The sequence below is a fragment of the Salvelinus sp. IW2-2015 genome, linkage group LG11, assembly GCF_002910315.2.
Source record: "Salvelinus sp. IW2-2015 linkage group LG11, ASM291031v2, whole genome shotgun sequence".
NCBI classification, from domain to species: domain Eukaryota; kingdom Metazoa; phylum Chordata; class Actinopteri; order Salmoniformes; family Salmonidae; genus Salvelinus; species Salvelinus sp. IW2-2015.
This window is the reverse complement of record NC_036851.1, coordinates 12,170,682-12,191,790: the sequence shown is the minus strand read 5'-3', so window position 1 is coordinate 12,191,790 and position 21,109 is coordinate 12,170,682. Positions and strand designations below refer to the sequence as shown.

The window sequence follows — 21,109 nt, the reverse complement described above, 5'->3', positions numbered from 1 at the left end:
TACAATAAAATAACATGTTTAAATCGCATATCCTCAGATGCTTTGTTTTATTCCATGCTCAATCTAACAGTCGTTACCCCTATTCGTGTAATTGGTTACAACCAACTCCTGAAAATGAATGAACTTGTTCGGATATCAGAACCAGAGGTTTGTTGGACCATCTGAAATGTGGGCGAGAATCATTTCCGTTTTGAAATATAAAATAATCTCGTATAATATCCGCAAATATTGTACATTTACATACAAATTCACATTTTATTTCAGTGCCTTTCAAACGTTACCGGGCTCCCGTGTTCGCCCCTCAAAACAAAAAGGGGCATTGTGTCCGTTTTTCATTGGTCCTCAACAAGAAACAAAACCAGTCTCTCAAAATACTAATCTGGCCCAATCTATTATTTATCAGAAAACCAATAGTTCACCAACCTACTAGGTCAATAAAAAGCAACTTCTAAAATGGCATCATAGATTTATTACTTGTTCAATCACACATTGTTTAAATGCACAGACAATTTTACAAATTGTTCATAAAAATGTATTATATATTTTTTTTTACATTAGTCAGATGATTTACTCATACATCTTGTTATCTGCAAGCAGAAAATTATCTGTTTTCAGCAGAAACATTCTGTAATTCAAAGCACCATAATCTTATCAAATCTATACAACTTTGGACATGGGAATATGGCAACCTGAGTGTATGATGATTCTTCTACAGTGATTCATATTCACATCACATTCTTCTATTCCTAATAAAATAGTAGCCTATAATAAACCTTAGATTGGCTAGTAGACTACATAACGTAAAAATAGATAATAGGAAACTAACATTTCAGCAACACCTCAACAACTCTGTTCACTTGTGTGTCAACTTGTTTCAATCCATTATTGATTGATCAGGTAATCAAATGCATGAGACAGTTACAACCGAAACTCAATACTGATAGATGTCAGTGCAGATGTCTATACTTGAGATATCAAATTGAAAACATTATGATAGACCTTTACATTACTTTTGAGTATGACAAACGTGATGCAAGTGTGGATTATTCAATTGTTGATGGACTGTGGTAAAACTTACTAGGAAATGGTGTGTGTAGATTCAAACATTACATTTGGAAAAACTTGAAATAACAAAGTTGCCCTACAATAAAAAATATCCCATATTTACAAGTATCCTCTACTTTTTGAAACCTATAACAAACATAACCTTGCTATGAAAGAATACCAACACAATAAGCTTTGGAATAGTTACATTAAACATGTTTAACACAATGAAAATGTCTGCACAGCAGAGAGTTATGCCACATTCACGTGCTTGTCAGAACTTCCTATTTCTTAGTTGTGATGACGGGAATACAAATTTGTTTCATTCATGTACTTTTTGGTCAGAACAATTCTTCAACCAAATCTTGATAAACTAGCTATGTTGCTAATAATAAACAGCTAGCTTGCTTAGCATTGACAATATCGTCAAACTAGCTAAATTCTCCATATTGATAAGGTTGTAGTTGTCAAAAACTGATGTCATCTTTTGTTTGAAAAGGTAAAAGGGCACTGGTGAAACGTCACAACTCTGCAACAACATTTTCTCACTTGTAATCCAACTATTTATTTAACCCTTATTCTACCAGGTAAATTGACTGAGAACACATTCTCATTTACAGCAACAACCTGGGGAATTGTTACAGTGGAGGGGATGAATGAGTCAATTGTAAACTGGGGATGATGGTATGAAGACCAGATTGGGAATTTAGCCAGGACACCCCTACTCTTACGATAAGTGCCATGGGATCTTTTGTGACACGAGAGTCAGGACACCCGTTTAACGTCCCATCCGAAAGACGGCACCCTACACAGGGCAACGTCCCCAGTCACTGCCCTGGGGCATTGGGAAAGGGTGCCTCCTACTGGCCATCCAACACCACTTCCAGCAGCATCTGGTCTCCCATTCAGGGACCAACCAGGACTAACCCTGCTTAGCTTCAGATACAAGCCAGCAGTGGGATGCAGGGTGGTATGCTGCTGGCATAGAGGGTTGTTTAAGTGAAACTTCCCAGACACAAATAGGAATTTCCCCAACTCTGATAGCATGTGAGATCTTGGTAGTGAGGGAGGGCTCAGGACAGGATGAGGGCCCGGTTGGGAGCGTGGGATTTTAGTGAGCGGAGGTAACATCTTGCTTTCTCTGTCATTATAAGTTGGTCCTTAGTCCGTCCACATACCACTGCTTCCCATGCCTGGGACATCTAAGGACACAACAACGCAATAACTTAAGATACAAACAAACAAGGGAAATAAAAATTCTAAAATATGACAAGACATAATATTATGATACTTACTGGTGTTGGTGGCACTGGGTTGGAATATGCACAACTCTCCCTGGGTCCTAAACAGAAGCCCTGATCCAGAACATTCTCCTCTTTATATTCCCTCTTCATGCAAAAGGACGAGGAGTTGAGAGACGTCTCAGCCTGTAACAAAGACAAGCCAAAATCCAAAATCAATGAAAACACTATAAAAAATAACAGCATAACCATTTCATCCATGTCCAATGAATGTACCTTAGGACAGGGTTGGGGCCCAAACTTAATGGACTGATGCCTGGAGGTGACCGTCTCTTTGCAGTCCATGACATCCAAGGCCAGAGATTTACGCACTTTCTTCATTGTAGGTCGATGCTGGAATCAAAAGGAATGGACCACATATTCAGACCATTCCATAAAACTGAGAAACAGCATTGGTTGAAGGAAATGATGGTTCTTCTTAGGTGTAAACTTCCTCCTGCCATCTTTCATCACACTCACCACCTGCTTGCGTCTTTGCTCAAGTGGACTCTCATCCATCACGATCAGCTCAATCCCAGTCTCTTTCAAGAGGACTTCTTTCAAGTCCTCCTCATTCGGAGTCTGAGGCTAAGACAAAGCGAGAACATGCTTTTTCAGTGGAATATTGAATATATTATACACACAGACAATTAAGTTGCTTTCGTTGACATCTGTAGCGAATGAGGGACTCACCAGAGGCCGCAGAGGACCATACTTCTCCATGGCATTTTTGAATGGAGTTGGAGTCCGCGGGGTGGTGTCAAGATTTGACTTGTGGTTGGGTGTGATGAACCTTTACAAAAATAAAAAATGAAATAACATTATATTTTGCCACAAGAGAGTCATCATATTGCATCCTAATAATCCCTTATTACATACAAGAAATGTGTGTGTCAATAATGAATTATTACATACACTGAGTTTGAGTACAGCTTGGACGCAAACACAGAGTTTTCCTTCTGTGTGAGTGGAGTCTTGTCGCGGTGTAGTGGTGTGGTACCCGTGGACTTCTGACTACAGACTGGGGTAGAGGTGAGGGATGGATTCTCCAGTTCAAAGCTGTCCTGTTTGGTCCACATGTTGAGGAACTGGAAACATATTCAAAGTAAATGTGACCCCCGACATCCAATTGCAATCGTACCAACAAAAAAAAATATGGCATTTAATGTAAGGGATATAACAATTGGTAGAATGTGTTTTTGGCAACATCATTCGTGACAGTTGAAAAATATATGGCAAATTGGAAATCCAAACTGGATGGTCTTCAGAGATAGATGGGAGGGGTTGGGGGTATCAGAAAGACGGGACTAAAAACCAAACATAAGACAACTAATGTAAAATATACTGTGTACGTAAAATGTATATAGCATGTATAAACTGGAAGTAGAAGCCTAAGTGTTGTTGCCAAATTAGTTTACACCAATTAAGGGGAGTGGTAGGATTAGGGGAAAATAAAGGAAAATATACACTACCAGTCAAAAGTTGACACACCTACTCATTCAGGGGTTTTTCTTTATTTTTACTATGTTCTACATTGTAGAATAATAGTGAAGACATCAGAAATATGAAATAGCACATGGAATCAACTAGTAACAAAAAAAAGTGTCAAGAGTGTGCAAAGCTGTCATCAAGACAAAGGGTACTTAGAAGAATCAAAAATATATTTTGATTTGTTTAAGACTTTTTTGGTGACTACATGATTCCATATGTGTTATTTCATAGTGTTGATGTCTTCACTATTATTCTACAATGTAGGAAAAAGTAAAAGTAAAGAAAAACACTGGAATGAGTAGGTGTGTCTTAACTTTTGACTGGTACTGTATACTGCCGGTCAAACGTTTTAGAACACCTACTCATTCAAGGGTTTTTCTTTATATTTACATTGTAGAATAATAGTGAAGACATCAAAACTATGAAGTAACACATGGAATCATGTAGTAACCAAAAAAAGTCTTAAACAAATCAAAATATATTTTGTATTTGAGATTCTTCAAATAGCCACACTTTGCCTCAACCAGCTTCATGAGGTAGTCACCTGGAATGCATTTCAATTAACAGATGTTCCTTCTTAATTAGTGAAATGTCTTTCCTTAATGCGTTTCAGCCAATCAGTTGAGTTGTGACAAGGTAGGGGGTATACAGAAGATGGCCCTATTTGGTAAAAGACCAAGTCCATATTATGGCAAGAACAACTCAAATAATCAAAGAGAAATGACAGTCCATCATTACTTTTAAGACATGAAGGTCAGGCAATGTGGAAAATTTCAAGAACTTTGAAAGTTTCTTCAAGTGCAGTCGCAAAAACCATCATGACTCTTATGAGGACAACCACAGGAATGACCCAGAGTTACCTCTGCTGCAGAGGATAAGTTACCAGCCTCAGAAATTGCAGCCCAAATAAATGCTTCAGAGTTCAAGTAACAGACACATCTCAACTAGAGGTCGACCGATTATGATTTTTCAAAGCCGATACCGATTATTGGAGGACCAAAAAAAGCCGATACCGATTAAAATCGGCAGATTTATTTTATTTTATTTGTAATAATGACATTTACAACAATACTGAATGAACACTTATTTTAACTTAATATAACACATCAATAAAATCAATTTAGCCTCAAATAAATAATGAAACATGTTCAATTTGGTTTAAATAATGCAAAAACAAAGTGTTGGGGAAGAAAGTAAAAGTTCAATATGTGCCATGTAAGAAAGCAAACGTTTAAGTTCCTTGCTCAGAACATGAGAACATATGAAAGCTGGTGGTTCCTTTTAACATGAGTCTTCAATATTCCCAGGTAAGACGTTTTAGGTTGTAGTTATTATAGGAATTATAGGACTATTTCTTTCTATACGATTTGTATTTCATATACCTTTGACTATTGGATGTTCTTATAGGCACTTTAGTATTGCCAGTGTAACAGTATAGCTTCCGTCCCTCTCCTCGCTCCTACCTGGGCTCGAACCAGGAACACATCGACAACAGCCACCCTCGAAGCAGCGTTACCCATGCAGAGCAAAGGGAACAACTACTCCAAGTCTCAGAGCGAGTGACGTTTGAAACGCTATTAGATCGCACCCCGCTAACTAGCTAGCCATTTCACATCGGTTCCACCAGCCTAATCTCGGGAGTTGATAGGCTTGAAGTCATAAACAGCTCAATGCTTGAAGCATTGCGAAGAGCTGCTGGCAAAACGCATGAAAGTGCTGTTTGAATGAATGCTTACGAGCCTGCTGGTGCCTACCATCGCTCAGTCAGACTGCTCTATCAAATCATAGACTTAATTATAACATAATAACACACAGAAATACGAGCCTTAGGTCATTAATATGGTCGAATCCGGAAACTATCATCTCGAAAACATAACATTTATTCTTTCAGTGAATTACGGAACCGTTCCGTATTTTATCTAACGGGTGGCATCCATAAGTCTAAATATTCCTGTTACATTGCACAACCTTCAATGTTATGTCATAATTACGTAAAATTCTGGCAAATTACTTCTGTGAATTGATTTTAAGAAAAGGCATGGATGTTTATGGTTAGGTACAGTCGTGCAACGATGGTGCTTTTTTCACAAATGCGGTTTTGTTAAATCATCCCCCGTTTGGCGAAGTTGGTTGTCTTCGTTAGGAAGAAATGGTCTTCACACAGTTCGCAACGAGCCAGGCGGCCCAAACTGCTGCATATACCCTGACTCTGTTGCAAGACAAGTGACACAATTTCCCTAGTTAAAAGAAATTCATGTTAGCAGGCAATATTAACTAAATATGCAGGTTTAAAAAATATATACTTGTGTATTGATTTTAAGAAAGGCATTGATGTTTATGGTTAGGTACACGTTGGAGCAACGACAGTCCTGTTTCGCGAATGCGCACCGCATCGATTATATGCAACGCAGGACACGCTAGATAAACTAGTAATATCATCAACCATGTGTAGTTAACTAGTGATTATGATTGATTGATTGTTTTTTATAAGATAAGTTTAATGCTAGCTAGCAACTTACCGTGGCTTCTTACTGCATTCACGTAACAGGCAGGCTCCTCGTGGAGTGCAATGTAAAGCAGGTGGTTAAAGCGTTGGACTAGTTAACTGTAAAGTTGCAAGATTGAATCCCCGAGCTGACAAGGTAAAAATCTGTCGTTCTGCCTCTGAACAAGGCAGTTAACCCACCGTTCCTAGGCCGTCATTGAAAATAAGAATGTGTTCTTAACTGACTTGCCTAGTTAAATAAAGGTGTAAAAAAATATATATATATATATATTTTTAAATGCGATTTCCGATTGTTATGAAAACTTGAAATCGGCCCTAATTAATCAACCATTCTGATTAATCAGTTGACCTCTAATCTCAACATCAACTGTTCAGAGGAAACTGCGTGAATCAGGCCTTCATGGTCAAATTGCTGCAAAGAAACCACTACTAAAGGTCACCAATAAGAAGAAGAGACTTGCTTGGGCCAAGAAACACGAGCAATAGACATTAGACCGGTGGAAATGTGTCCTTTGGTCGGGCTTTTCTTTGCAACTCTGCCTAGAAGGCCAGCATCCCAGAGTTGCCTCTTCACTGTTGACGTTGAGACCTGTTTTTGTGTGGGTACTATTGAATCAAGCTGCCAGTTTTTGACTTGTGAGGCGTCTGTTTCTCAAACTAGACACTAATGTACTTGTCCTCAATGCTCAGTTGTGCACCGGGGCCTCCCACTCATTTCTATTCTGGTTAGAGCCAGTTTGCGCTGTTCTGTGAAGGGCGTAGTACAGAGCATTGTACGAGATCTTCAGTTTCTTGGCAATTTCTCGCATGCAATAGCCTTCATTTCTCAGAACAAGAATAGACTGACGTGTTTCAGAAGAAAGTTCTTTGTTTCTGGCCATTTTGAGCCTGTAATCGAACCCACAAATGCTGATGCGCCAGATACTCAACTAGTCTAAAGAAGCCCAGTTTTATTGCTTCTTTAATCAGAACAACAGTTTTCAGCTGTGCTAACAATTGCTAAATGTTTTTTAATGATCAATTAGCCTTTTAAAATGATAAACTTGGATTAGCTAACACAACGTGCCATTGGAACACAACGTGCCAATGAGTGATGGTTGCTGATAATGGGCCTCTGTACTCCTATGTAGATATTCCATTAAAAAAAACTGCCGTTTCCAGCTACAATAGTCATTTACAACATGAACAATTTCTACACTGTATTTCTGATCAATTTGATGTTATTTTAAAATGGACCCAAAAAAATTGCTTTTCTTTTAAAAACAAGGACATTTCTAAGTGACCCCAAACTTTTGAACAGTAGTGTGTGTGTGTGTATGTGAGAGAGATATATATATACATACACACATTATTCAGAATTAAGCAAAAGGCACTGATGAGTCATATCACTGTGTGTTAGGTCATGGTGGTTGAGCGATTACCTGTGAGGGAGAGAAGGGCAGGATCTTGACCGGGGTGCTCTTGGGGGTCCTGGAATAGTTGGAGTCAGGAGATAGAGCGATGCGACGGCGGCTGCGGCGGGTCAGTATGGAGGGTGGGGTGATTCCTCCAGGGGAGATGGGAATCAGCTCTCCCCGGTTGCCCTTGCTCAGCTCCTGCAGGGCGCTGCCCTCCAGACGGAACTGGGTCCGCTCTGGGCTCTGGCTCTCCTCAGGCAGATCAAAGACAGACATGTTGCACCATCCATCTAGGTCCTGGTAGAGGGCAAGAAACAGTTAATGAAATATAATTTCCCAAGCTAGGTCTGCCCCAAATCTAGTCATACTCTACATCATGTTTTACATATCTGTTCAAATATGACTTCTTTGGTGATTTATGCAAAGTATAAGATTAACGTCGTGAAACTAAGAAGACTGAGGTATTAAAACCCATCCAGAACTCTTACCCCATCCACCATATCCATCACCTCCTTTAAGCCTGGGCCGTTGGGAGAGAGGAAGCCTGAGCTGTCCACCACCCAGCTATTGGTATTCAGTTCACGTCCTGGGGTGTCTGGCTCACTTTTGGGTGTCTTTGACTGTTGAGGAGAGACAGCCTTGTGGGAGCCTGCTTCCCTTGGTCCGTCTCTCACAGTGGATGTACTGGCATTCTCCTGTAGGGGTGAAATTAGCTTGAGACATTAGCTCTCTCAGTATGAGAGAGAGAAGTACAGATGAACTGAATATGAACAGCTACCAGAACAATGTGTTCTACCTTGAAAAACAGTATAGGTTGGTGATATTTTAACACGCTCTGTATCTACTACACTATATATTTGTCACACAAAACACTACAGTTTATCTGCCTTTTACCCCCACATAGAAGATAGCCGGCATACAGTGTTTGAATTCTTACCAGCAGTGTAGTGTCTTGGTCTGAATCCCTCTCCATAGAACCATCATAGTCCATCTGTAGAGACATAACAAATCATGTTTCACAGCACAACATTCAAATAAGGATTAGTGAGGATAGCACAGATGTCAAACTGATTTCAAGCAGAACCTACAGTTTAAGTCAGAAGTTTACATACAACTTAGCCAAATACATTTAAACTCAGCTTTTCACAATTCCTGACATTTAATCCTAGTAAAAATTATAGTTTTAGGTCAGTTAGTATCACCACTTTATTTTCAGAATGTGAAATGTCAGAATAACAGTAGAGAGAATTATTTATTTCAGCTTTTATTTCTTTCATCACATTCCCAGTGGGTCAGAAGTTTACATACACTCAATTAGTATTTGGTAGCATTGCCCTTAAATTGTTTAACTTTGATAACATGTCGGGTAGAGCCTCCCACAAGCTGGGTGAATTTTGGCCCATTCCTCCTGACAGAGCTGGTGTAACTGAGTCAGGTTTGTAGGCCTCCTTGCTCGCACACGCTTTTTTCAGTTCTGCCCACAAATTTTCTATAGGATTGCGTTCAGGGCTTTGTGATGGCCACTCCAATACCTTGACTTTGTTGTCTTTAAGCCATTTTGCCACAATTTTGGTAGTATGTTTGGGGTCATTGTCCATTTGGAAGACCCATTTGCGACCAAGCTTTAACCTCTTGACTGATGCCTTGAGATGTTGCTTCAATAAATCCACATAGTTTTCCTCCCTCATGATGCCATCTATTTTGCTAAGTGCACCAGACCCTCCTGCAGCAAAGCACCCCCACAACATGATGCTGCCACCACCGTGCTTCACGGTTGGGATGGTGTTCTTCTGCTTGCAAGCCTCCCCCTTTTTCCTCCAAACATAACGATGGTCATTATGGCCAAACAGTTCTATTTTTGTTTCATCAGACGAGAGGACATTTCTCCAAAAAGTACAATCTTTGTCCCCATGTGCAGTTGCAAACCGTAGTCTGCTTTTTTATGGCGATTTTGGAGCAGTGGCTTCTTCCTTGCTGAGTGGCCTTTCAGGTCATGTCGATATGGGACACGTTTTACTGTGAATATAGATACTTTTGTACCCGTTTCCTCCAGCATCTTCACAARGTCCTTTGCTGTTGTTCTGGGATTGATTTGCACTTTTTGCACCAAAGTACATTCCTCTCTAGGAGACAGAACGCGTCTTATTCCTGAGCGGTACGACGGCTGCGTGGTCACATGCTGTTTATACTTGCGTACCATTGTTTGTACAGATGAATGTGGTACCTTCATGCTTTTGGAAATTGCTCCCAAGGATCAACCAGACTTGTGGAGGTCTTTTTCTGAGGTCTAGGCTGATTTCTTTTGATTTTCCCATGATGTCAAGCAAAGAGGCACTGAGTTTGAAGATAGGCCTTGAAATGCATCCACAGGTACACCTCCAATTGACTCAAATGATGTCAATTAGCTTATCAGAAGCTTCTAAAGCCATGGCAACATTTTCTGGAATTTTCCAAGCTGTTTAAAGGCACAGTCAACTTAGTGTATGTAAACGTCTGACCCACTGGAATTGTGATACAGTGAATTATAAGTGAAATAATCTGTCTGTAAACAATTGTTGGAAAAATTACTTGTGTCATGCACAAAGTAGATGTCCTAACCGACTTGCCAAAACTATAGTTCGTCAACAAGAAATTTGTGGAGTGGTTGAAAAACAAGTTTTAATGACTCCAACCTAAGTGTATGTAAACTTCCGACTTCAACTGTACCTGCTGATCTTTACTGTGGTGGGCCATGCCCTCCTCTGCGTCCACCTGATGATGCTTCAGAGTAGGATCCACCCCACTAAAGAAGCCCATCTCAACCCTACGCTTGATGGTTGAGTTCCAGCGGTTCTTCACAGCATTATCTGTCCTGGAAGGGCACATTTGAACATAATATTGTAGTAATGAAGATGTGGAGTACGAAGGTGAACTAATGATGTGGAACAAAATGCTGTCCCTAAATGTCACCAATCCACTCAAATTGCATTCATCACAAAATATGTGGAGACCAAGAAGCTGTTCTGAGTGATCATGACATTTCAGCACAGACATGGTAGAGATATTCTCTTAGCTGGAGTACCAGTCAAGACAGTTACCTTCCGGGGAGCAGCTTGGCAATCTCAGCCCAGCGGTTTCCCAGCATGCAGTGGGCCTTGTAGATAACGAGGTCTTCCTCTTTTGTCCAGGAGGACTTCTTCACATCCGGGTTGAGGTGGTTGTGCCAGCGTTCCCTGCACTGTTTCCCCACACGGCCCTTCAGGTGCTTAGCCACTATGGCCCATTGCTTGTTGCCATACCGTTTCACCAGTTGTATCACCTGTGGAGAGGAATGCAGGGTTGAAGTTTGTCTGGAAATGTGGCTCCATGTCTGCAGTACAAGACAGGAGTCAAAGCAGCCAGTGGAAGGTATATTTCCCTCTTGTAGTACAACAAACATGATTCTGAGATCTGACTGGACGACTGTTGATAAAACTCAAATTTGCTGTCACAAAGAAGTCTAGTAGAACTCAAATTGTATTAGTCACACGCGCCGAATACAACAGGTAATACAACAGGTACCTTACAGTGAAATACTTACTTACGAACCCATAACCAACAATGCAGTTTAAAAAAAATGTGAATAAGAATAAGAGATAAAAGTAACAAGTAGTTAAAGAGCAGCAGTAAAATAACAATAGCGAGGCTATATACAGGGGGTACCGGTACAGAGTCAATGTGCGGGGGCACCGGTTAGTTGAGGTAATATGTACATGTAGGTACAGTTATTAAAGTGACTACGCATAGATGATAAACAACAGAGTAGCAGCGGTAAAAGAGGAGGGGTGGGGATGGGCAATGAAAATAGTCTGGGTGGCCATTTGATTAGATGTTCAGGAGTCTTATGGCTTGGGGTAGAAGCCGTTTAGAAGCCTCTTGGACCTAGACTTGGCGCTCTGGTACCGCTCGCCGTTGTGTAGCAGAGAGAACAGTCTATGACTAGGTGGCTGGTGTCTTAGACAATTTTTAGGGCCTTCCTCTGACACCACCTGGTATAGAAGTCCTGGATGGCAGGAAGCTTGGTCCCAGTGATGACTTGGCCGTACGCACTACCCTCGTAGTAGATGACATCCGGCGCCGGAAAGAGATGGCCGCCTCGCTTCGCGTTCCTTGGAAAATATGCAGTATTTTGCTTTTTTATGTGTTATTTCTTACATCGGTACCCCAGTAATCTTAAGTTTCATTACATACAGTCGGAGAACTACTGAATATACGATTAACGTCAACCATCATCGTTCCTACCAGGAATATGACTTTCCCGAAACGGATCCAGTGTTTTGCCTTCCACCCAATACAATGGATCTGATCCCAGCCGGCGACCCTGTGCGACGCCGTAAAAGGGCAAACGAGCGGTCTCGTGGTCAGGCTTCGGAGACGGGCACATCGCGCTCCACTCCCTAGCATAGTACTCGCCAATGTCCAGTCTCTTGACAATAAGGTTGATGAAATCCGAGCACGGGTAGCATTCCAGAGAGACATCAGGGATTGCAACGTGCTCTGCTTCACGGAAACATGGCTAACTCAAGAGACGCTAACGGAGTCGGTGCAGCCAGCTGGTTTCTTCATGCATCGCGCCGACAGAAACAAACATCTTTCTTGGTAAGAAGAGGGCGGGGGGGTATGCCTTATGATTAACGAGACGTGGTGTGATCATCATAACAACACACAGGAACTCAAGTCATTCTGTTCACCTGATCTAGAACTCCTCACAATCAAATGTCGACCGCATTATCTACCAAGGGAATTCTCTTCAATCATAATCACAGCCGTATATATTCCCCCCCAAGCAGACACATCGATGGCCCTGAACGAACTCTATATGACTCTTTGTAAACTGGAAACCACACACCCTGAGGCTGCATTCATCGTAGCTGGGATTTTAACAAGGCTAATCTAAAACAAAACTCCCTAAATTCTATCAGCAATCGATTGTGCTACCAGGGCTGGGAAAACCCTAGATCATTGTTATACTAATTTCCGCGACGCATATAAGGCCCTCCCCCGCCCCCCTTTCGGAAAAGCTGACCACGACTCCATTTTGTTGATTCCAGCCTACAAACAGAAACTAAAACAACAAGCTCCCGCGCTCAGGTCTGTTCAACGCTGGTCCGACCAATCTTAATCCACGCTTCAAGACTGCTTCGATCACGCGGATTGGAATATGTTCCGCATTCGTCCAACAACAATATTGACGAATATGCTGATCGCGTGAGCGAGTTCATTAGGAAGTGCATTGACGATGTCGTACCCACAGCAACGATTAAAACATTCCCAAACCAGAAACCGTGGATTGACGGCAGCATTCGCGTGAAACTGAAAGCACGAACCACTGCTTTTAACCAGGGCAAGGTGACCGGAAGCATGACCGAATACAAACAGTGTAGCTATTCTCTCCGCAAGGCAATCAAACAGGCTAAGTCCCAGTACAGAGACAAAATCGAGTCGCAATTCAACAGCTCAGACACAAGAGGTATGTGGCAGGGTCTACAGTCAATCACGGATTACAAAAAGAAAACCAGCCCCGTCGCGGACCAGGATGTCTTGCTCCCAGACAGGCTAAACAACTTTTTTGCCCGCTTTGAGGACAATACAGTGCCACTGACACGCCCCCTACCAAAACCTGCGGGCTCTCCTTCACTGCAGCCGAGGTGAGTAAAACATTTAAACGTGTTAACCCTCGCAAGGCTGCAGGCCCAGACGGCATTCCCAGCCGCGTCCTCAGAGCATGCGCAGACCAGCTGGCTGGTGTGTTTCGGACATATTCAATCAATCCTTATCCCAGTCTGCTGTTCCCACATGCTTCAAGAGGGCCACCATTGTTCCTGTTCCCAAGAAAGCTAAGGTAACTGAGCTAAACGACTACCGCCCCGGAGCACTCACTTCCGTCATCATGAAGTGCTTTGAGAGACTAGTCAAGGACCATATCACCTCCACCCTACCGGACACCCTAGACCCACTCCAATTTGCTTACCGACCCAATAGGTCCACAGACGACGCAATCGCAACCACACTGCCCTAACCCATCTGGACAAGAGGAATACCCATGTGAGAATGCTGTTCATCGATTACAGCTCAGCATTTAACACCATAGTACCCTCCAAACTCGTCATCAAGCTCGAGACCCTGGGTCTCGACCCCCGCCTGTGCAACTGGGTCCTGGACTCCTGACGGGCCGCCCCCAGGTGTGAGGGTAGGAAAACAAATCTCCACCCCGCTGATCCTCAACACTGGGCCCCACAAGGGTGCGTTCTGAGCCCTCTCCTGTACTCCCTGTTCACCCACGACTGCGTGGCCATGCACGCCTCCAACTCAATCATCAAGTTTGCGGATGACACTACAGTGGTAGGCTTGATTACCAACAACGACGAGACGGCCTACAGGGAGGAGGTGAGGGCCCTCGGAGTGGGGTGTCAGGAAAATAACCTCACACTCAACGTCAACAAAACAAAGGAGATGATTGTGGACTTCAGGAAACAGCAGAGGGAGCACCCCCCTATCCACATCGACGGGTCAGTAGGTGAGAAGGTGGAAAGTTTTAAGTTCCTCGGTGTACACATCACGGACAAATTGAATTGGTCCACCCACACAGACAGCGTTGTGAAGAAGGCGCGGCAGCGCCTCTTCAACCTCAGGAGGCTGAAGAAATTCGGCTTGTCACCAAAAGCACTCACAAACTTCTACAGATGCACAATCGAGAGCATCCTGTCGGGCTGTATCACCGCCTGGTACGCAACTGCTCCGCCCACAACCGTAAGCTCTCCAGAGGGTAGTGAGGTCTGCAGAACGCACCACCGGGGGCAAACTACCTGCCCTCCAGGACACCTACACCACCCGATGTCACAGGAAGGCCATAAAGATCATCAAGGACAACAACCACCCAAGCCACTGCCTGTTCACCCCGCTATCATCCAGAAGGCGAGGTCAGTACAGGTGCATCAAAGCAGGGACCGAGAGACTGAAAAACAGCTTCTATCTCAAGGCCATCAGACTGTTAAAACGCCACCACTAACATTTAGCGGCCGCTGCCAACATACTGACTCAACTCAGCCACTTTAAAAATGGGAATTGATGGAAATTATGTAAAAATGTACCACTAGCCACTTTAAACAATGCCACTTAATATAATGTTTACATACCCTACATTACCCATCTATCATGTATATACTTACTCTATATCATCTACTGCATCTTGCCATCTTATGTAATACATGTACCACTAGCCACTTTAAACTATGCCACTTATGTTTACATACCCTACAGTACTCATCTCATATGTATATACCGTACTCTATACCATCTACTGCATTTGCCATGCCGTTCTGTCCACCACTCATTCATATATCTTTATGTACATATTCTTTATCCCTTTACACTTGTGTGTGTGTATAAGGTAGTAGTTGTGGAATTGTTAGGTTAGATTACTTGTTGGTTATTACTGCATTGTCGGAACTAGAAGCACAAGCATTTCGCTACACTCGCATTAACATCTGCTAACCATGTGTATGTGACTAATAAAATTTGATTTGATTTGATTTAGAGGTCGACCGATTAATCGTAATGGCCGATTAATTAGGGCCGATTTCAAGTTTTCATAGCAATCGGTAATCAGCATTTTTGGACGCCGATTACATTGCACTCCACGAGGAGACTGCGTGCAGGTTGACCACCTGTTACGTGAGTGCAGCAAGGAGCCAAGGTAAGTTGCTAGCTAGCATTAAACTTATCTTGTAAAAAACAATCAATCTTAACATAATCACTAGTTAAATACACATGGTTGATGGTATTACTAGTTTATCTAGCTTGTCCTGCGTTGCATATAATCAATGCGGTGCCTGTTAATTTATCATCGAATCACAGCCTACTTTGCCAAACGGATGATGAATTAACAAGTGCATTCGCGAAAAAAGCACTGTCGTTGCACCAATGTGTACCTAACCATAAACATCAATGCCTTTCTTTTTTTTAGTTAAGATTGCCTGCTAACATGAATTTATTTTAACTAGGGAAATTGTGTCACTTCTCTTGCGTTCTGTGCAAGTAGAGTCCGTTGGGTTCGTTGCGAACTGTGTGAAGACCATTTCTTCCTAACAAAGACCATATTTAATTTGCCAGAATTTTACATAATTATGACATAACATTGAAGGTTGTGCAATGTAACAGCATCATTTAGACCTAAGGATGCCACCCGTTAGATAAATACGGAACGGTTCCGTATTTCACTGAAAGAATAAGCGTTTTGTTTTCGGAATTATAGTTTCCGGATTTGACCATATTAATGACCTAAGGCTTGTATTTCTGTGTGTTTATTATATTTTAATTAAGTCTATGATTTGATATAGCAGTCTGACTGAGCGGAGGTAGGCAGCAGCTGGCTCGTAAGCATTCATTCAAACAGCACTTTCCTGCGTTTGCCAGCTGCTCTTCGCTGCGCTTCAAGCATTGCGCCGTTTATGACTTCAAGCCTATCAACTCCCGAGATTAGGCTGGCAATACTAAAGTGCCTATAAGAACATCCAATAGTCAAAGGTATATGAAATACAAATGGTAGAGAGAAATAGTCCTATAATTCCTACAACCTAAAACTTCTTAACTGGCAATATTGAAAACTCTAAAAAGGAACCACCAGCTTTCATATGTTCTCATACTTAAACGTTAGCTTTTTTTACATGGCACATACTTTCTTCTCCAACACTGTGTTTTTGCATTATTTAAATCAAATTGAACATATTTCATTATTTATTTGAAACCGAATTGATTTTATTTTATGTATTATATTACGTTAAAATAAGTGTTTATTAAGTATTGTTGTAATTGTCATTATTACAAATATATAAATAATCTGCTTTTTTTGGTCCACCAATAAATCTGTATCGCTATCGGAGTTGAAAAATTATAAATCGGTCGACCTTTACTCTGTAGTGCCTTGAAGTTGGAGGCCGAGCAGTTGCCATACCAGGCAGTGATGCAACTGGTCAGGATGCTCTCGATGGTGCAGCTGTAGAACCTTTTGAGGATCTGAGGACCCATGCCAAATCTTTTCAGTCTCCTGAGGGGGAATAGGTTTTGTCATGCCCTCTTCACAACTGTCTTGGTATGCTTGGACCATGTTAGTTTGTTGGTGATGTGGACACCAAGGAACTTGAAGCTCTCAACCTTCTCCACTGCAGCCCTGTCGATGAGATTGAGGGCGTGCTCGGCCCTCTTCTCCTGTAGTCCACAATCACCTCCTTTGTCTTGATCACATTGAGAGGTTGTTGACCTGGCACCACACGGCCAGGTCTCTTACCTCCTCCCTAAAGGCCGTCTCGTCGTTGTTGGTGATCAGGCCTACCACTATTGTGTCATCGGCAAACTTAATGATGGAGTCGTGCAGTCACGCGTGAACAGGGAGTACAGGAGGGGACTGAGCACGCATCCCTGAGGGGCCCCAGTGTTGAGGATCAGCATGGCGGATGTTTTGTTACCTACCCTCACCACCTGGGGGCGGCCCGTCAGGAAGTCCAGGATCCAGTTGCAGAGGGAAGTGTTTAGTCCCAGGGTCCTTAGCTTATTGATGAGCTTTTGAGGGCACTATGGTGTTGAACGCTGAGCTGTAGTCAGAGAATAGCCTTCTCACATAGGTGTTTCTTTTGTCCAGGTGGGAAATGGCAGTGTGGAGTGCAATTGAGATTGCATCATCTGTGGATCTGATAAGGTAGTATGCAAATTGGAGTGGGTCTAGGGTTTCTGGGATAATGGTGTTGATGTGAGCCATGACCAGCCTTTCAAAGCACTTCATGGCTACAGACGTGAGTACTACAGGTCGGTAGTCCTTTAGGCAGGTTACCTTAGTGTTCTTGGGCATAGGCACTATGGTGGTCTGTTTTAAACATGTTAGTATTACAGACTCAGAAAGGGAGAGATTGAAAATGTCAGTGAAGACACTTGCCAGTTGGTCAGCGCATGCTCGTAGTACACATCCTGGTAATCCGTCTGGCCTAGCGGCCTTGTGAATGTTGACCTGTTTAAAGGTCTTTCTCACATCAACTGTGGAGAGCGTGATCACACAGTCCTCCGGAACAGCTGGTGCTCTCATGCATGTTTCAGTGTCATTTTCCTCGAAATGAGCATAGAAGTAGTTGAGCTCGTCTGGTAGGCTCGTGTCACTGGGCAGCTCTCGGCTCTGCTCCCTTTGTAGTCTGTAATGGTTTGCAAGCCCTGCCACATACGACGAGCGTCAAAGCCGGTGTGTTACGATTCGATCTTAGTCCTGTATTGGTTCGTCGGAGGGCATAGCGGGATTTCGTATAAGCTTCCAGGTTAGAGTCCCGCTCCTTGAAATCGGCAGCTCTACCCTTTAGCTCAGTGTGGAGGTTGCCTGTAATCCATGGCTTGTGGTTGGGGTATGTACGTACGGTCACTGTGGAGACGTCATCGATGCACTTATTGATGAAGCCAAAGACTGATGTGGTGTACTCCTCAAAGCCATCAGAGGAATCCAGGAACATATTCCAGTCTGTGCTAGCAAAACAGTCCTGTAGCTTAGCATCTGCTTCATCTGACCACTTTTTTATTGATCGAGTCACTGGTGCTTCCTGCTTTAATTTTTGCTTGTAAGCAGAAATCAGGAGGATTTTTTTCTCTCTCTCCTTTGCACCCCAGTAACTCGACTTGCACATTCATCTTCTGCACACCTATCACTCCAGTGTTAATTGCTAAATTGTAATTACTTCGCCACTACGGCCTATTTATTGCCTTACCTCCCTAATCTTACCTCATTTGCACACACTGTATATAGATTTTTGTTCTATTGTGTTATTGACTGTACGTTTGTTTATTCCATGTGTAACTCTGTGTTGTTGTTTGTGTCGCCCTGCTTTGCTTTATCTTGGCCAGGTCGCAGTTGTAAATGAGAACATGTTCTCAACTGACCTACCTGGTTAAATAAAGGTGAAATTAACAAATTTTTAAAAACACAACATGTAAAGTGTTGGTCCCATGTTTCATGAGCTGAAATAAAAGATCCCAGAAATTCTCCATACGCACAAAAGGCAGGATTGAATCTACATTTGCCCAGCATTTTAGCTATCGATGTGACATTTGGTGGCGCCTAATCAGTCAGTTCTGTACCTGCCTGGCTGAGTGGCAGTGTGGGTGGAATGATCGAGCTAGCCTGGCAACCAGAGCACGAAACACGAGGAAATAAAACTGGGTAGTCTGCTTGAAAAATAAAGACAAATCAATTTTTCTAATATTTTTCATAAACATATTTGATAATTTTCTGATCTCTTATTTTAATTTGAGAAAATGTCAGATTTTCAAGGTATTCCTGTACTTGAATTTCAGAGTGCCAAATTCAAGTACTTTAAGCACCTTGTGTGAACCCTGTGATTGTAGAATGGTCGCCATCACACCACTTACCTTCTCGTCCTCCTCTTTGGTCCAAGGCCCTTTAACCAGATCTGGATCCAGAACCTTCAACCAGCGGTGCTGGCACTGGTGTTCTGAGCGATTCTGTGCAGAAGCGTTACCATACAGTTAATGATTTTATGCAATAGAAACCACACAACCCTTCAGACAGCAAATTGGAGTCTTTTCTATTTTAAACGCTTCAGTTGTATTATTTGCATTGTCAACTGGATATTACAGAATATATACTGTAATCTGTCGATATAACTCACCAGTAAAAAACTGGCTATGTGTTTCCAGTCATTTGGTCCCAGGTTTTGGACCAATGCTTTCAGATTGTCATCCTGAGAATAAAGGACAGTCATTTTATGAAGAGCAAAGTAGCCAACTCTTCCCCACTTGTTGCAAATAACCAACCATGTCCCCCTGATCTATAAATGAACTCACCTCCTCTTGTGTCCATTTCACTTTGACCTTTCCACCGTCTCTCTGTTCAGCCACATCAGAGTCGGTGTCCTGATACATAGCCTCCTCCCTATCCTCTCTGGAAAGACAAGCAACCAGTCAACAGGGTGTGGTAGAGATCAAACCCATGCAGAGATTACCTAGAGCATTCTTTCTTTAACAGAAACTGACCAGCCCCCAAATCTAGTATGCATGCATTCTATTCCCTGAAAAGTAGCTGACATGGGTGAGTCGCATACGTAAATTGTCACACAATATATTTTGATTCACTAGCTACATAGCTAGATACTACAACCAGATTCAGTTAACTAACGTTTGTGGCAGACATTTCGAGCTTTCCGATTACTCCGGTATGTATTAGAAAATTCCTTAGATACATTTGTTTCATGACATTTGGCTAGCTAACGTTCAAAACATCTGACATCACCCCTGGTAGGGTTACAAAAGCTCATTCAAATCACGTAAACGCGCAAAAATAATCAATGACATCCTGTAATCTCATAACTTATAAATGGTGCATAGATCCCTGTCCTATTGAAAACATAGGATGTGGAATCGACATCCTGCTTACAGCTGCTGTAACCTTAACAAGGTTAAAATCAGATTACTTACCCGCGCAACCACCAGGACATTTATCTTTGTTTTACCGCTAAAATACAATTGTATATTTTGTCAACCACGTCGTGCATAGATTCGCGAACTATATACCATGAGCAAATCTGTGTTTGTCGTATTGAATCCACGTCCATGAAACTGTATTTTGTCGGAGGGCTGGGTACTCCACTTCTGTGTTGCTGACAACACTAACGTTAGTCCGCGCTCAAGTTTCTATCTCGCGCGCTTCTTTTTCTTCTTCTTCTTCTTTGATATCATGGCGGTCCGCAAACAAACGTTTAAAGTGCATGCCGCCAACTACTGTATTGGAATGTACGATCAATCATGTTATGCCCAATTCGGTACTACCGTGAAAATAAAAATCTAAACCAAATAAATCCCTACTTACTTCTTTATGGAAATTTCCACCAGCACTGGGGAGCCTAAATAAATCTGCACCGTTGGAAAGCTGGAATTCACCTCTCCTGAGTGGCACAGTGGTCAAAGGCACTACACATCAGTGCTTGGGGCATCACTACAGACACCCTGCTTCAAATCCAGTCTGTATCAAATCAAATCGTCTTACAGCCTCAAAATATGATACATCATGACTGATCCTATTTCTCTAAGCCTCTCTATGCACCTGGCATCCACCAAAAGTCCCATTCTTTGGACATTTAAAACACCACAGTGCATACAGAACAAATTCTCTAACAGGATTCCATAGATTCAATATCTGTACTTTTCCCAGCAAAACATTCTCAAACCTCAGCACCACTGATAAGCTTTCACTTCTTTGTGCCTCTTCCCTACTGATCAAACTTTTGGCCCGAATCACTCTGCCTCCCTTCACATTTTCTTTAATATTATCTGTGGACATAGCTATCAGGACACCAGTGTTGACTCCCCTCAACCGAGCATAAGCA

At 42.3% G+C, this 21,109-nt stretch overlaps 1 protein-coding gene across 1 annotated transcript; it reads right to left on the bottom strand.

Moving 5' to 3' along the window:
* Positions 1-454: 454 nt before the first annotated feature.
* LOC111969830 (myb-related protein B) lies at positions 455-20,679 on the bottom strand. The gene is made up of 15 exons (XM_023996129.2): positions 20,202-20,679; positions 19,572-19,668; positions 19,397-19,468; positions 19,137-19,229; positions 10,796-11,016; positions 10,425-10,569; positions 8,656-8,709; positions 8,207-8,413; positions 7,743-8,015; positions 3,240-3,412; positions 3,018-3,117; positions 2,805-2,912; positions 2,562-2,678; positions 2,340-2,471; positions 455-2,246 (listed from the first exon to the last, which is right to left on the bottom strand). The coding sequence occupies exons 1-15, from the start codon at positions 20,219-20,221 to the stop codon at positions 2,118-2,120; spliced, it is 1,941 nt and encodes a 646-aa protein (XP_023851897.1). The 5' UTR covers positions 20,222-20,679; the 3' UTR covers positions 455-2,117.
* Positions 20,680-21,109: the final 430 nt, after the last annotated feature.

Excerpts from the sequence above, each read along its gene's own strand:
- LOC111969830 (XM_023996129.2), bottom strand. The coding sequence starts at position 20,221 with ATGTCCTGGTGGTTGCGCGG. Across the intron at positions 19,669-20,201 it reads ATGTCCTGGTGGTTGCGCGG|AGAGGATAGGGAGGAGGCTA; the intron begins GTAAGTAATCTG and ends TTGTCTTTCCAG. Across the intron at positions 8,414-8,655 it reads ACCAAGACACTACACTGCTG|GAGAATGCCAGTACATCCAC; the intron begins GTAAGAATTCAA and ends TCACCCCTACAG.